At 44.0% G+C, this 18,081-nt stretch overlaps 1 protein-coding gene across 1 annotated transcript in view; it reads right to left on the minus strand.

The window, feature by feature from the left end:
- Nucleotides 1-18,081, minus strand: part of LOC147027070 (uncharacterized) — a 207,244-nt gene that overhangs the window by 167,703 nt on the left and 21,460 nt on the right. The window contains exons 2-3 of the mRNA XM_085883226.1: nucleotides 1,274-1,309; nucleotides 1,094-1,163 (exon numbers count right to left, since the gene is read on the minus strand). Coding sequence (XP_085739352.1) covers nucleotides 1,094-1,163; nucleotides 1,274-1,298 — 95 coding nt within the window. The 5' untranslated portion in view covers nucleotides 1,299-1,309. The remainder of the gene's footprint in view (nucleotides 1-1,093; nucleotides 1,164-1,273; nucleotides 1,310-18,081) is intronic.

An 18,081-nucleotide genomic window follows, 5' to 3' on the forward strand; every position in this document is an offset into this window, starting at 1 on the left:
TGGGCGCTCGAATCCGTTGACATCGGCTTGTCACGAGCCGCATTCGTTCTTTCGACACTTTTCCTCTCATCCATGAGGCATCACCAAGTACTCTGTGTCTTGTCTGCATGTTGTCTGCATGTTGTCTAAGGTTTATTTCGCTAGCGCTCCCTTCGAAACCCGTATCCATAGTTCCCTAGTTAAGAGCAGGTTATGGATTAATTATATCATTGTCGTGAATGTTTTGCTTGTGTCGTGTTCCCCGATGTGTCCCCAATAAATCTGGCTGATTAATATGAAAGTTGCCGCCTTGAGTTTATTCGTGCCGTGGTGAGGAACAAACTCTTGATTTGTATATAAAAACAAAATGGTTACGGACTGGCAGACTTCGCTCGGTCTCTGACAAACCCAGTCTGTAACCGGGATCTATTTCCCCAACTGGCAAGGCACAGGTGTACTTCGTTATCGTGATCTGAGGCGCGTAACCCGAGACCTGTGCCGAACCAGCCGGCATTATAACCCATGAGATGGCGGTGCTGTTAAGTGACGCCGAATCTTCAACATTTGGCTGTCAAGAGTAGGGTGTGAAGCCCCCACCGCTGGATCTATAACAATACCATGTGAAGATGAGAATGGCCCTTGGTAGAACACATTCCTCTGCCAGGCTGAACAGTTTATATTTTGTATCCCAGTGATAGGTTATGGATCCAGATCTTCACCAAAGTCGAATCAATTCTTCCTTGTCAAACACCCGACCTGTCTCTCAAGTTTCGTCCGAATCTGTCAATAACTTTTTGATATATCGTGTTGGATATCGTTGTTCGCCCCATCACTCAATAATGAAGAATCATGTAAAATTGTCGGATCCAGATCCGGATCTTCACAAAAATCAAATCGATTCTTCCTTGCAGCACCCCCGGCATGTCCACAAAGTTTTGTCCAAATCTGTCCACAACTTTTTTGAGATATCCTGTTCACAGGCAAACAGACAGTGGTGAAAACACAACCTCTGCCCACTTTTGGTGGTGGAGGTAATGACATAACTTTATGTGAGATTGGGAATGATGAAAGATGATGTAGAGAGAGAAAATATGAGGAATGAAGTGATACTCACTGAGGTAGTTGTTTTAGTTCATTTACCAATGAGTGAATTTCTTGCGTTACCTCTTCTTGTGACTTCTCAACTACGAAGATAATTGGAGTGTTACCATGACATGCATTTAAAGTTATTGATTTAATTCCGTTAGATTAATTACTCCCTCAAGTTCATATTAAATGTTTTTTTTTCACGAACCTGTACCACCTGGTTGAGTAGTCATTGTTTGTGCACCTGCAGGAGATAAAACAGATGGTAAGTACCTGATACAGAAACATCAATTTCACATAGATACAAGATAGACAGATGGTGACACATAAGACTACAGGGATAAATAAATCTACTCTCTCATATCTATGCGTGTTCCACAGTCAATGCAGATGTGATGGATTGTCACCAGAGAGTGCGGGAGAGTTCTTACTAGAGGCCAAGATCAGTTTAATATTAATCTTTTATCTATCTATACAAGAGTGAAGTGTGTGTGTGTGTGTGTGTGTGTGTGTGTGTGTGTGTGTGTGTGTGTGTGTGTGTGTGTGTGTGTGTGTGTGTGTGTGTGTGTGTGTGTGTGTGTGGGTGTGTGTGTGTGTGTTTCGTTACGGGGCAGGATATTTTCATATAATTGCATTTGTTGTTAAATTTCCTACCACCAGGAAAAAGGTAAGGAGTTTTGGAATATAAGGAATAGGCGACTCGTTGAAGGTCTCTGTCGTTTCATCTTGTGACACCCATCTTTGAACTACACACACATGAAGTTTTCTTATCGCTTTTGATCTCATAAATCCGAATCTGCTTGTTTGTTCAAAAACCCGCAGTTTGTTGTAAAAATGACTTTGAAAAGTGCACTTTTGCCTCACCAATTTCGTAATCAATTTCCCACAGTTCTTTGCTTGTGTGACGAAGGCTCTCAGGAAACCCAATCAGCAAGCTGTAATCTTGGGCGTAGTGCAGTAGTGCTTTCTCCAGAGTAGCAAAAATAACTAATAGCACCGAATATTTCAATCATCCAGTGTTTAATTCACTATCCATCATTGGAAGATGGTTCCAAAGTGTGCTCTGACAGTGACTCAAGCTTGGCACAAACGAAGGAGAGTGGGAAAGCTTGGCTTGAGGTCGAAATACGTGATGATTACCATGTAGCCATTGGGCACCATCTTTTGTGGACTGACGAGGAATCGTTTCCAACTCAGTTTGGGTATCATTGGCGTTGTTACTCGAGCTTCACAAACAAAGCTAACGTCCAAAGTGGCAAGAAACGTGTCTTGAGAAGAAGTTGGTGGAAGAAGGTGCAATGTCTTGCTTCGCTGAGTTGAGTGAACCTCTGATGAAAGCACGATGAAGATCACTGTGGTACTCTGACAGCTCATCATTAACTGGAGCCAAGAGATCAGAAAATGTGCTGCCTGTGTCGTGCATCATATGAAAAAAGTTGAACACTTTGTCACATGGAATCATAAGAGAGGACATGACCAATTGAGTATAGCAGAAACACCGATCCAAGTAAGCATTGCTTTTGAAATTCCTTCCATTTTTTGATGAATTGGTCCTTCCATCCTATTGTGATCCATTGTTTCTGAGTACTGAGGTGCCATGGCCAAATTTTAGACTCCAACTCCTGACAACTGCTGGGAAGGCAATGGTAAACCTGCTTCGGCATCACATAGAGTCGGCTTCAACCTGAGTCGGCGTCGACTTGCAATGGACACACCAAATGCACCGGCACTGTCACAAAGTTCTGTCTGAATCGAACAGCCTTTTATCGATGGCTTCTCACCCAAAGTGATAGAGCGATGGTAACTTGACAATGCGAAATCATGGCTGGTCTACATGGAAAGGGCAGTAAGCATAAAGACCTCGGAGGAAACATTCGAGAAAGACGCAAATCTACCGTGAAAGATTGTGTTGATGCTGTGGTCTATCCCTTCAAAATAGACAGCTGGTTTGATCAACATCAGGTCAGGTGTTCTGGCATCTCAAGAATGTGAAGATAACTGAATGCAGGAAGAATAGGAGAGAAGGCATTCATGGATTTTGTCAACACCCAGTTGTTGTCCACTTACGTTGGATTTCATGACTCGATTAAACAATTAAAGTTGGCAACTTTCATGACAATGTCGAAAAAGCTTCGGAAAGGAAAGGTACCTGTGCAGACAAAGTTCCCACCAATAGCAGATTTTTTTGCACCCCTGTTGGTGATAGGTCGAATTGAAAATGTCGATCTAAGGAAAGTATTGTACTCTCTTGAATATATATATATATATATATATATATATATATATATATATATATATATATATATATATATATATATATATATAAATATATATATATATATATATATATATATATTGCTGCGGTTGAGGAAATTCGCAAACCACCATTCAGGTCCCGTAAGTGAGATATCTCTGTAAGTACATGTGTGGTTAGCCCCAAACCCGTTGTTTAGCGGGAATAAATGTGATTCATTTGGGCTGCGACCCTTTAAGATAGCCATTTTTCTGTTCTATCTTTATTTTGAACCAATCACGTCTCAACCGCCATCACACAACGACCACCAACCGCAACGCCACTTCACAACAACAACAACGCCAACAGCCACGACCTTTACCTTCACAACTCGCTCCCGCAAAGATCGCATCACCGCCATTCCAAACGTCGCCATGGCCATGGACCAGCACTTTAAACCCTCCACCACCTTCGCCTCTCCTTCTGCGGCCATTTCCGCACCGCTTGTGGGCACCGAGCGTCAGGCTGTCCTGCCCTCGTGCGGGACGTGCGCCGAGCCGCGGGTGCAGGGTGCGGCCTTTCCAAGGAGAATTCGGATCAGGAATGATACACGCCCATTTCTGATCCGTCCAATCAGCAAGCGTGGGGCGGTTTGGCCCCGCCTCCAGGCGCGTCGGAGTAGAATCGATATATGCAAATTCGAGGATCAGGGGAGACTCACGCCCCTTTTTCTCTGTCCAATGGGCGAGCGTGGCTCCACCCCCGAGCTCGTTCTGATCCAGAAATTTGCATATGGGTTCTCCTGCCGGACTATAAAGTGCCGAGCGCGGGGCGAATTTAGTCAGTTTGGGTCGGAGAGAGGTGGAGGCAGTCAGAGTTGGAGAAAAGGTCGAGGCAGTCAAGTCGGGTCTGGAGAGTGGCAGTCTGTCGGGGTTCGGAGTCTGTCGGGGAGCTGCAGAGAGGGGAAGCCTGAAGCCTGGAGCGCGGTTGAGGTGGTTTGCTGCAGTTGGCTGAGGAGAATTGGGGAGGAGGTCGAATAGCTCGGGTCCAAGGCAAGGAAGACGGCGGTCGGCGACGAGGTCGCAGTGGAGTCGCTCGTCGCGGGACCCAAGCAAGCCAGCTATCCTCTTTCCCCAGAGCATCAACAATTCCCTCCTTTTTCCCCCCGCACTGAGATAGTGCGAAAAGGGGGCCCCGTTCCCACCCCACTCCAAGCAGTGCCAACGAAACCCGCGAAGGAGCGCGGAGTTGGGGCGCCGCCACATTTGCAGCTCATCACAAGACACGGGTAGGATCCACCCGGTCTCGCGGCCCACAGGCCCCGTCTGCCCCCTTGTCTTTGAGGGTGGCCCTTTTCTTTTGCTTTTGAGTAAATGTGTTGTCGGCGCCGTCTGTAAAGTAAAACTGTGTAAGTGTTGCCGTGTGCTCGCGTAGTTGGTAGGAGATCTGCATTGTTGTGTTTCTTTTGTAACATCTGCTTTTGGTGCATAATTATTGTAATTGTATATGTGTGCTTTCCGTGTGCCGCGGAATAAATGTGAATTATGTTGAACTGTTTTTCCCGTTTTGCTTCGTCTTTTCTTTAATTGAATCTCCATCTTGCTTCACGTAAAGGGTTGGTAGTAGGCTTAATATGCCCGATAATTAATCAGAACCGTCGAGGCCGACGATAACACCACTCGGTTATCCCGATAGTATGGAACGGGTCGCTTAAGTGGCCCGTGTCCGGAGTCGACCTGCGGCGAGGTGCGATCGCCCGGTCTACCCTCCGCGTGGGTACTTAGGTAGGTCGAATTTGGCGAACAACCCTATCCCACGCGGGGGGCCGATTGGCACGATCGTGGTGAGGCCGAAAGGCCCACCCGTGACTAGCTCCCGGCGTTAGTCCGAGAGGGTCACGACAGAATTGTCCATCCGGTGGGTGACGTGCCGCGATTCGAGTTACGTGGCCGCTCGCACGCCGGCAGGCGCGAATTCGCAACAATATATTATAAAGCCTAGTGTTGGCGCAGTGGTTAGGGCAGCGGCTTGGGATCCAAAAGGTCCTAAGTTCAAGCCCCGTTGGGCCACTGAATTAATACACCAGGGGGTTGATTCAGCCTGTCATCCTTCTGAGGTCGACAAAATGAGTACCAGTGTACTGGGCCGGTGTATACCCCGGTTAAAATAGGTGTACCATATCCCTGTGTCGTAAGAGGCGACCAGGGTTGTGTCAGGAAGGGCATCCGGCGTAAAACATGTGCCAAATCACTATGCGGATCATACGGATGATCCGCTGTGGCGAACCCGAACGGGAGCAGCGAAAGAAGAAGAAGAAGATATATATATATATATATATATATATAATATAAATGTATATATATATATATATATATATATATATATATATATATATATATATATATATATATATATATATATATATATATATATATATATATATATATATATAGGTCCTTCTAAAAAGTAACGGGACTGACTTCACAGAATTTTTCTTACAAATAATATATTGAAATCACAGCTTGTGCCCTCCAAAATAGTTTCCCTCCAGTCTCACACACTTGTCCATCCTCTTCTTCCATGCTTCAATGCACCCCAGAAGGCTTCTTCTGGAATCCTCAAGAGCTCCGTCGTCACGGCCCTTTTGGTGGCCTCCACATCAGGAAATCGGGTCCCCTTGATCGCCCCCTTGAGCTTGGGGAAGAGGAAAAAAATCACAAGGGGCCAAGTCTGGTAAATACGAGGGTTCCTCCAGAGTTGGCACGTTCCCCTCTGCCAGAAACTGTTGGATTCTCAGGGCACCGTGAGCAGGGGTGTTGTCTTGGTGGAGCACCCAGGCGTTGTTCTCCCACAGATCCCTCCTCTTGTCCCGGTCTGATCTCATGAGGCGCCGGAGGATCTCCTTGGACACGTATTGATTCAGTGTTTGAACCTGTGGTTGACACTCAAAGTGGACGATGCCCGTGATGTCAAAAAACACGATTAGCATCACCTTGACCTTCGACTTCGACATCCTTGCTTTCTTTGGTCTTGGTGATGCTGGACATTTCCACTGACGACTCTGCCGTTTGGTCTCGTGATCGAATTTGAATATCCACGATTCATCACCAGTAATGACTATCCCGAGCAGGTCTGGATCGTCCTCAAGGTGCTCAATAATGTCTTGACAGACAGTGACTCTTTGCTGTTTCTGGTCCTCAGACAACAGCTTGGGGACCATCTTTATGCACACATTGTGCATTTTGAGATTTTCAGTGATGATGCTCCAGACAGTGCCGTTGTTGATGGAAAGTTCCTCAGCAATCATCCGCAACGTGAGTTGATGATCGGCGTGCACCATCTGCTTCACATGTTCGATGTTGTCCGCCGTTCTGCTCATTGAAGGTCTTCTAGACAGTGGATTGGCTTCAACCACCTCCCCTCCCTCTTTGAACCTCTTATGCCATTCAAATGCATGTGAACGTGACATCGCTTCTTCCCCTTGGACTTGCTGCAGCATTGTGAAGGATTTGGAAGGTGTTTCGCCAAGCTTGGCAAGAAACTTCAGATTGGCTCTCTGCTCATGACTCGTAGCGCGGCAACTTAGACAAGACAAAGTGTATAGCATGACTTGTAAAAAAATCACACAATGAGCACAGTCAACCATCACCAATCATATATGTTGCTGGAATGTTGCGAAAGACTGGGACGCAACCCGTTCATTCAAGTTGTGTAAGTGGAGCACACAGCAGGCGCAGTCTCGTTACTTTTTGGATGGACCTCGTAATATTCCCCCTCACGAGAGGAGCCGATGGATCAATCATGAAGAACAATAAATCCCAGCGACTCCATTGCCTAGAGGACTACAATGTCAGTGATGTTGCAACCTCTTTCCCAGAGTTGTTCGCTCTGAGTATTGATGGCATGAATATCGTCCATTTGATGTCACCTGTATCCCTCCCTGCCACATTTGGGGGATTCACACAACTGATCTTATCGAGGATAATGAACAGAGCTAAAGTGGGGAAGCACCAACAAGTCGACATTGTCTTCGATAGATATCTTCTGACCAGCATCAAATTCCTTGAACATGCCAGAAGGAAAAAAAAATCACAAGGATCAGTAGTTTCAAAAGGGAGGGTTTGACGCAGTAATGTGTCCCATTTCTCAAAGTCGCAATATTCGCTCGCTTCCGCTCACTCATATTTCTCCTTTTCAAACTGGAGCACATTACTTCATCATACCCCTCCCTTTTGAAACTACTATCCCTGTGGGGCTGGACTTCGCCCCCCTTTCATATGATCATTTCTTTAATCAAATTGGGAAGTCATATATAGATCCTATAAATATCTGTGTTTTATTTTCAGGAATACCTTAATTTATTCATAAATTAAGAATAATGCAGTGGTGGCCTGTTAAAACCCCCCAACCCCATTTTTTTATTCATACTTGTACTGTAAACCCATAAGGTAATGTATTTATTCCATCACTCATGATGTGTATATATATATATATATATATATATATATATATATATATATATATATATATATATATATATATATATATATATATACACACACACACACACACACACACACACAGTGGGAAGAACAAGTATTTGATACACTGCCGATTTTGCAGGTTTTCCCACTTACAACGCACGTAGAGGTCTGTAATTTTTAGCTTGGGTACACTTCAACTGTGAAAGATGGAATCGAAAACAAAAATCCTGAAAATCACATTGTATGATTTTAAATAATTAATTTGCATTTTATTGCATGAAATAAGTATTTTATACATCAGAAAAACAGAACTTAATATTTGGAATAGAAATCTTTGTTTGTAATTACAGAGATCAGACATTTCCTGTAGTTCTAAACCAGGTTTGCACAGACTGCAGCAGGGATTTTGGCCCACTCCTCCATACAGATCTTCTCCAGATCCTTCAGGTTTCAGGGCTGTCGCTGGGCAACACAGACTTTCAGCTCTCTCCAAAGATTTTCTATTGGGTTCAGGTCTGGAGACTGGCTAGGCCACTCGAGGACCTTGAGATGCTTCTTACGGAGCCACTCCTTAGTTGCCCTGGCTGTGTGTTTTGGGTCGTTGTCATGCTGGAAGACCCAGCCACGCCCCATCTTCAATGCTCTTGTTGAGGGAAGGAGGTTGTTGGCCAAGATCTCACGATACATGGCCCCATCCATCTTCCCCTCAATATGGTGCAGTCGCCTTGTCCCCTTTGCAGAAAGGCATCCCCAAAGAATGATGTTTCCACCTCCATGCTTCACGGTTGGGATGGTGTTCTTGGGGTTGTACTCATCCTTCTTCTTCCTCCAAACACGGCGAGTGGAATTTAAACCAAAAAGCTCTATTTTGGTCTCATCAGACCACATGACCTTCTCCCATTCCTCCTCTGGATCATCCAGATGGTCATTGGTAAACTTCAGATGGGCCTGGACATGCGCTGGCTTGAGCAGAGGGACCTTGCGTGCACTGAAGGATTTTAATCCATGACGGCGTGGTGTGTTACTTAAGGTTTTCTTTGATACTGTGGTCCCAGCTCTCTTCAGGTCATTGACCAGGTCCTGCCGTGTAGTTATGGGCTGATCCCTCACCTTTCTCATGATCATTGAGGCTCCATGAGGTGAGATCTTGCATGGAGCCCCAGACCGAGAGAGATTGACTGTTATGTTGAACTTCTTCCATTTTCTAATAATTGCACCAACAGTTGTTGCCTTCTCACCAAGCTGCTTGCCTATTGTCCTGTAGCCCATCCCAGCCTTGTGCAAGTCTACAATTTTGTCCCTGATGTCCTTAGACAGCCCTCTGGTCTTGCCCATTGTGGAGAGGTTGGAGTCTGATTGATCGAGTGTGGACACGTGTCTTTTATGCAGATAACGAGTTCAAACAGGTGCAGTTAATACAGGTAACGAGTGGAGAATGGGAGAGGTTCTTTAAGACAAAACTAACAGGTCTGTGAGAGCTGGAATTCTTACTGGTTGGTAGATGATCAAATTCTTATTTCATGCAATAAAATGCAAATTAATTATTTAAAAATTGTACAATGTGATCTTCAGGATTTTTGTTTTAGATTCCGTCTTTCACAGTTGAAGTGTACCTATGATAAAAATTACAGACCTCTACGTGCTTTGTAAGTGGGAAAACCTGCAAAATCGGCAGTGTATCAAATACTTGTTCTCCCCACTGTACATATGTATATGTATATGTATATATTTATATAGATATATATATATATATATATATATATATATATATATATATATATATATCATCATCAAATGCTGTTTGTGCTTTCTTACTAACAGTCTCTGAGAATATTTCGTGTTTATTATTTCGAAGAAGATTCATTTCTCCATAAACACCCTTTCTCTTTCATGTATATTCAAGGTAATGTTAAAAGTTCATGGTCTCTTTTAATACACTCTTCTTTAGACCTTTAAGTATCTTTGTTGAGCAGAGATTAAACGACAAACCTCTCAATGCTCTTGTCTGAGTATATTTTGGTACCACTCATATACATTAAACTGACATAGAGTCAATAAATATTTATGTTCGATTTTATAAAATTGTTTTGTAGCACTCATCTGTTATAAAATATTTTCCATATTCAAAACTTTTCTCAAACATAAACACATTAAATTTTTGAGGAAGTGAAACACATTCTGACAGATGTATTGGGTGTGGCTGGAAAACAGGAAAGACAACAATGGGGCAAGTCTGGAAAAATATCCAACTGACTTCCTCAAACATGGTTTATCAGTGAGGCATTTCTCTCAGCCAAAAATCTATTCTGTTTGACGGTTTTTCACTTCTCTCATCTTGACCCAACAGTAATGAACGAGAATTTGCTTAATGACCCATAGTTTGACCCAACAGAGATGAACCATCTTTCATCTGAGGATGAATATAATGACTCATCACAGCATTGGTAAATTTCATATAATATTAAACTGTTCATGGAATCCTATATAGGTGTGTGTGTGTGTGTGTGTGTGTGTGTGTGTGTGTGTGTGTGTGTGTGTGTGTGTGTGTGTGTGTGTGTGTGTGTGTGTGTGTGTGTGTGTGTGTGTGTGTGTGTGTGTGTGTTAAGTCTGGCTTCCTTCTTGGAACTATGGTGCAGTAATTGGTCTATATTTTATTTGTATATGATTAATTATGTAAATAATTATCTATTTTCCCTTTTATTACAGCATTTCCAACTCGCTTGTAGACGAGGTGAATTGGCATGCTAATAATCTTCACAAGGAATGGAAAGCTCTGAATGACGTCTTGGCAGAAATTGTTTGTTCGTCAGGAATTTCACAATGACCTCATTTTATGCATGAATAACCTGCCTCCGAGACCTCTGACAACACAAAATTTACCCAATGTTTCAATGTTCTTTGAAGATTTTCTTGAAAGGTATTCCACATAATAAAATGCAATGATGTTAAACTTCAATGCTCTTTGAAGATTTACTGGAAAGGTATTACATATGATCAAATACAATTGTGTAAAATGAGTGCCTGTGTTTCCTGTATTTACAGTGTCAATCATGAAGAAAGTGCAGATATATTGCCTCTTGTTCCAAACAGTTATCACAGGTGACCAGAGGTAATTAATTATTCATCTCTCTGAATGAATCAAATAATGAGAGTGAGGATAAATATATTTACTGACAATACCATGCACTCTGACGCCTCATTAGGCATCCACAGGTGTGCAACATAATATTGTTGCGGGCCGGGGGTCGGGTGAAAAGACCACAAGGAGGGAGGGGGGGGAGCTATCACTGCTACCACCAAACTCCCTGGAATTGTAGGCCATCGCACACAGATAATTCTGTGATGCGGCGGGTCGCTAAAGGGGCTGTCACACCTTGACGATTTAGCCAGCGTATGCCGATTTATGAAAAATTTGTCTAAAACGCTGGCACACGTCCAATACGTTATGGGTACGTTATGTGTACGTTAGGTGCACGCTGAGAAACACTACTATAGGTCGTATTACGCTGGTTTAAAACGTTGTACTTTTTGGTTGTCCAAACATTTTTGCATGCTTGAAATTTTACGACGTACTCGGCATTTGGCTCACACGTTTCGCTACACTGGCCATAAGTTGTAGGCACGTTATGCGATCGTTGACACACGTTAATTGACACACACGTAGAGGTAACAATCGCGTACCCGAAACATTTCTAACCTATGAGTAACGTTTTGTAAGCACGCTACACGAACGTTGTTCACACTTCGCAACACGCTACTTGAAAGTTCCTCATACGTCGAAACACATCAAAGTAATGTTTAGGGTACCCGTGACTTATTTATAACCTATGAATAATGTGCTTGGGAATTATTACGCTATGCATACGGTAGATTATCGTTGGGCATAGGTTGTGGATGACTAAAACACGATAAACAATCGTTGGTATAACTTATCTATAAGTTATCTAAACATTCTGTGTTCATTACTAGTACATCATGCATTTGTCAAAGTCGTTTTTAATACTTTAAAAAGTAAAACAAAGAAATATTTCATTGTGGGAATGAGGAAAAAAAATTAACCAAAAAGAACATCGAACAATGGTACAAAGTAGTCTCCTATTCGTGGACGATAAGAGGATCCATCATCACCCACACCCTCCCCATCACGCTCACATACGACTACTGACATGGACCTACTACTACTATGAATACTACTACAACTACTACTATTACTACTGTCACGCACACCAACTGCTACTAATAGTATTACTACTACTGATACTACTGGCATTGACATCTACTCAACATGGAGTCTGGAACAATGATGGGTTCCTCTTGTGAAGCCCATTTGTATATACCAATTCCCCTTAACGCTGCCAATACGCCATTACACGGTAGATGTAAGTTAGAAACACGTTCAGTAAGTGCTGTTGTCGTCCGGAAGACGTCAATCTAATTCGTCTACATACGACAATGTGTGTTTTAGATACATTACAAATAGGTTCATAGCATGTTACTCAAAGGTTAGAAGCACATTATACTTAGGTTCGAAGCATGCATGCTAAACATAGGTTAAACGCACGTTACTCATAGGTTCATAGCACGCTACTCATTGGTTCAAGGCAAGTTACAAATAGGTTCAATGCACGTTACTCATAGGTTTCAAGCACGTTACTCATAGGTTAAAAGGACGTTACCCATTGGTTGAAAATTAGGTTGGGGGTATGTTAAATATTACCTTGACGTGTTTCGACTTATGAGTAACCTACAAGTAACGTGTGTCCGTCGTGTGTAAACGATCGCGGAGCGTGCCAGGAACATATGACAACGCATGCGGAACGTGTTAGCCATACGCCGAGTACGTCGTAAAATTTTCAGCATGCTTGAAATTTCACGACATATTACACGTACCACGTAATATGACAGCATACTTCATTGTTTTCCAGCCTACTCTGAACGTATACACAACTTACCTATACCATATTTGACGTGCGCCGAGCGTTTTAGACACATTTTTCATAGGCCGGCATACGCTGGCAAAATCGTCAAGGTGTGAATGCGATGTTGACACTTCAAATTCTCAGGCGGTTATGATTTAAATCAGCAGGTTCTTAATAGGCTATGCCACGAGTTCGCCGGCGATACGTTTAGCGTGCTATGCGTAAGTTAAACTATCGTTGGGCATAGGTTGTGAATGCCGACAACAGGCTAAGCATTCGTTGGTAAAAGTTATCAATAACACAAGGAAACGTTCTGTGCCCGTTACTAATATGTTATGCATACGACCAACACGTTATGAAAACGCCCAAAACTTAAAAAAAAAACATCAAAATTTCAGTGTACGCCAACGTTTTACATACATTTTTATACGTTGCCATTGCTGGGTAAAACGTCAAGGTGTGACAGGGCCCTAACCGACCGTGGACAACAATAACTCAACCGCGTGACCGAGGGTCCTCCAGTCTATGGGTTAACCGGGTTACCTAATTAATCACGTGATTTAATTACCGTGGAACACACCATCGATACGCCTTGTCCGAATCGGATCACTTTATTGGATCGGATGCAGCCGAGCGACACTGCCAAGGATGTACCGGCTGAAAGCAACGGATCGTTGGGAATAAAGTTCCGGCTAAGCTCAGATTCGGACCATGCTTGATCAATGCAAGAAAAGACAAGAACGAGCTGGAACATTTCTAATAATAATTTATTTACAATGGGGCGAGGAAAGGTATGTGATACAGGGAATAGTTTTATTACCTTCGCATTCTGCCAAAGGTTATGTTTTGGTCGGCATGTATTTATTTATTTATTTGTAATCTTGTGATTAGTATAACTCAAAAAGAATTAAACCAAATTGCATGAAATTTGGTGGGATGATTGGTTATTAGCCAGGAAGCATTCGATTCGATTTTGGGATGGTTCAGGTCAAAGGTCAAGGTGAAGGTCACGAAAAGGTCAAAATCGTCTTTTTACGATAACACGGTCAATTTTTATTCAATTTGCATGCAACTAACGCCATAATGTTCAGAATTCAACACCTCATCTTGTCATATGCAATATGACACAATGACGCCCATACTCTTGTTACCGGTTAGGGGTCAAAGGTCAGGGGGGTCACGACCTTGAAAAATATGCGGTTTTTGTCATAACGCGGTCAATTCTTGTCCGCTTTACATGAACCCAGCACCAAAATGTTCAGAATTTAATGCCCAATCTTGTGACACAATGACGTCATAACACATGTCACCGGTTGGGGTAAAATGTCGGGGGGTGGTCACGCCCTTGAAAAATATGCGGTTTTCGGCATAACTCAGTCAATTCTTATTCGATTTGCATGAAACCAGCATCAAACGAGATTACCTTCTCTTGTTGAAACGTTGTATTCACCGAGCTTGCGAGTGACGACTTGCCAAAACGACGTGAGTTGATTGTTGTTTAGTCGGTAGCCCCCAAAAGTCGGGGGGGGGTCATGACATTATAGATATGTGGTTTGTGTCATAAGACCATTCATATGAAACCAGTTCCCCACACTCATACCAAGAACAAAAAAAGTAGTGGCGGCGAAGGTATGTGCTCTAAGAGTGCCCGTTCTAGTTGGGGTGTGTTATGCATGGATAAAAAGAACGGTGAGAGGTGCAGCAATATTACAGGCAACATATGAAAGCAGACACAGAGCAGACATAACGCAAAATAATAATCTTCTGCAATCTTAACTTACGGGGACAGGCGCCAGGACAACACACACACACACACACACACACACACACACACACACACACACACACACACACACACACACACACACACACACACACACACCGATGAAGAGAAGTTATTGAAGCAAGAAGGGAGAGGAGTTGAAGCTACGGTCTCTTGGTACCTTGTACAATTGCTTGCCCGAACACGCCACCAATACATTTGGGGGGCTGCTCCATGGTGTGATACCTCACTGACAGCTGGCACATCATCTCTCGCTTTGTGGGGCTTTGTGCAGCTTGCGTTGAGTCGTGACCATCGGTGTGAAGGAGGGACTTGAGCTGGGAGGGTGGAGTCCAGGCGATGACGAAGTCCAACGTGTGCAGGGGAAGCAGAATAGAGAGAGAGAGAGAGAGAGAGAGAGAGAGAGAGAGAGAGAGAGAGAGAGAGAGAGAGAGAGAGAGAGAGAGAGAGAGAGAGAGAGAGAGAGAGAGCGCGAATGGCCCCACTCCGACCTTTATAGCCCCGCAATGCAGAGCAGGGAGCCACTCCGAAGCTATGCATCGTCACCTGAATCGGGCGTTCTGATTGGCTCCAGCCCCCAGCGCAGCTGGCCACAATGGCCGAAAGCTGCTTCACTCCACTTCCGGCAAGATGGCCCCACATGGTGGAATCGTCTCGCTCCGACCCCACGACATGATATGATTCGCCCACACCGAACTCCGCATCATGAATTGCTTTGCAAGAACCCCCGGGCCGTGCCCTGATGACTGGCCGAGGGTGGCATCAGTCCCATATGCCTGCCTGGGCACCCCTGATTAGCACTGATCAATGCCTGCTCCGTGATGCACCACACGGCCATAGCGATCCAAACTGCACATCACGGCTTCGCTGGCCGGAGAGGCGAGAAGGTAAGATGTTATGGCAAACCCATGCACAGACGGTAAGATGTGTCCATTCATGCCCTGCTCTGTTAAAAAATAAAGCGTCGCGAGCGGCGCACGGGTCTGCCTTCGAGCACGTTTCAACAGTGTGTGCAGATCCGCCATGGCCCACGAGGTCATCACTCGCATTCGCCCGATTCTGCCATTGTGTGCGCTGGGCCAACCCCAATCTGTCAGAAATTGAGTATATAGATATGTGTCAGATGGAAAAATGAAGATATGTGTCAGATCTCTGAAAAGAAAGCAAATACCTCTTTTGGGGGGCAAGTGCCCCCCCCTCCGTAGAACCCGATTTTTTTTTTTTAATGGTGCGAACAATCTTTGGTATATCATGGGTGATGAAGGTTGTGGTCAGCTTTCATAGAAATTGTGTGTGTAGTTTCAGAGAAGAGAGGAAATACATATTTTGGGGCGCCAACCCCCTTACACGCCCTTCGATTCCAATTTTTCTAATGTAATGAACAAATTTTGGTACATCACGGTTGATGAAGGTTCTGGTCAAGCTTCATCAAAATTGTGTGTGTAGTTTCAGAGAAGAAAGCAAATAGATATTTTGGGGGCAACCGACCCTTAAATCCCCTTAGACCACGACTATTTTAATGGTTTGAACAATGGTATATCATGGGTGATGAAGGTTGTGGTCAGGTTTCATCAAAATTGAGTGTGCACTTTCGGAGAAGAAAGCAAATACATATTGTTGCTGTTCTGTAAAAATGCATGCATCCAAGGCAATGGCACACAACATACAGCAATCTTAAGACAGTTATTTCAATAGTATGTGTATTAGTTAGTCCTTTTCATCTGTCTAGTGGGTAAAGGGGAAAGATGCATTGTGTGGGACTCCTTCAGTTGTGTTTTTTTTGTACCTTCAGTGTTTGCATTCTTCCACCCTCTTTCTCTCACACGAAACACGCAAGCAAGCATGCACGTAAATCAGTAAAGACCAATAGTAACCCAGCAAGCGCGCCGCGACACGAGCACCTCATTTGCATTTGTGCACCAATTTTCCCTTCAAAACTGCTTGCCAATTATCAACTGCCATTTCGCCTCAGACCTTCATTCCACTCACCAAACTATACCATGCTCACCACAACCACTTCATATGACTACTAAAATCCCCGCAACAACCCACACTTACATTTTCCAAAACAAACGCAGCTATTACACACAATCTCGTGACAAGGAACTTCCACCTCTTCCCCACAATGCCACAACGTACTGCTATTTCATTACAAACACCACAACATGCTCCTGCTACTCTACAACTGCCTCAACTGAAACATACTCATCGAACACTTTCCACAGACTCGAAGGAAATGGAGGAGATGTAGGTTGGGTTATTTTGCAGAAAAACTTGAAGTGCGAACGTGCACTGGAGCTCGTTTAAGGACCCATGGGTAGCACAGGGATTTCTCTAAAATCCTACGTTTGAATGAAACCCAGCACATGTTCGGGTCCAGAGAGCGCCTTCAAGAACCACAGCCCCATGTAAAGGTCAGGAGCTGTTGTGCATGCCCCTATCGGCCGGAGACTGAATCATCTTTCGCTTCTGGGGCCTGGCTAATCATGGCTACGACTGCTACGAACCAATAGGGGAGCTCAATTTTGTTAGAGCTCCTTTTGATCCGATGGTTGGCTCCTCCCCTCGTCCGGGGCCTAGAAAAATAGCATATATGGATCATTCTGCACAGAGAGCATCGTCCAGAGCAGAGAGCACCGTCCAGAGCAGAGAGCAGACATCGGACCTTGCCGTGGAGACAGGAGCACAAGGCCAAGCGTTGAGTTAGCGTGACCAGGTGTGGGGTCATGCATTGCTGCTGCGAGCCAGAACTACTCCATTTATACGCAACTCATTTAGGTTACATCTTGCAGCGATACTTACACGTACAGACTCTTACACGATGCATGATAGGATCTTTTCTCTCACACATTTTCTTCTACCATCTATCTCTCATCGACTATGGACGCAAAAGAGAAATCAACATGGGCAAGCCCGACCAACTTTTTTTTTTCAGAGCAAAACCCAAGAGCGAACTGAAGAGCGAACCGAACTGACCTGCACCTCACATTCTTCCTTTTACACTACGCCGCACCCCACGTCACATTGCAGTTGCACTTCTCAAACATGCATCCTTGACACCCTCAGTATTTCTCCCTCCTCCCCTTTCCGAAGCATTCTGGGCTGTGCAGGTCTTTTGGCAACGTCAGGTATTGAGAGGACATTAATCCTCAACTGTTTCTATCTCTCTGGGATATCTCCAATTTTCCTGGGGTTTGTGTGCGTGTGTGCATGTGCATGTGATGGCAACTGTAGTAGCATTAGTTAAGACTGCATAAGAACTTTGGGGGAAAATTGTGCACTTTCTTCTTTTGTCATATTGTTTGCCTTTTGTCGCACCCCATAAATTCCTTGCTTAATTTTTTTATTTGCAATAAACCCCATAACGGTGCCACATAACTTTCCTCGCATCCTGGTTTAACATGGTCCCAGCTCGTTTTTGTCTTTTCCTCCGTTGGTCCCTAGCTTAGCCAGGACATTATTCCCCAATGATCTGATGAATAGCCGGTACATACTTGGCAGCTCCGCCAGGCAGCACCTGATCCGGTAGGTAATCTAAATAATCTAAATAATGATTTAATAAGGTAATCTAAATAACGTGAGTATTGTTGCGAATTC

Source organism: Eptatretus burgeri, chromosome 5 (assembly GCF_056783735.1).
Source record: "Eptatretus burgeri isolate ZD-2024b chromosome 5, Ebu_testis_v1, whole genome shotgun sequence".
Classification (NCBI taxonomy): domain Eukaryota; kingdom Metazoa; phylum Chordata; class Myxini; order Myxiniformes; family Myxinidae; genus Eptatretus; species Eptatretus burgeri.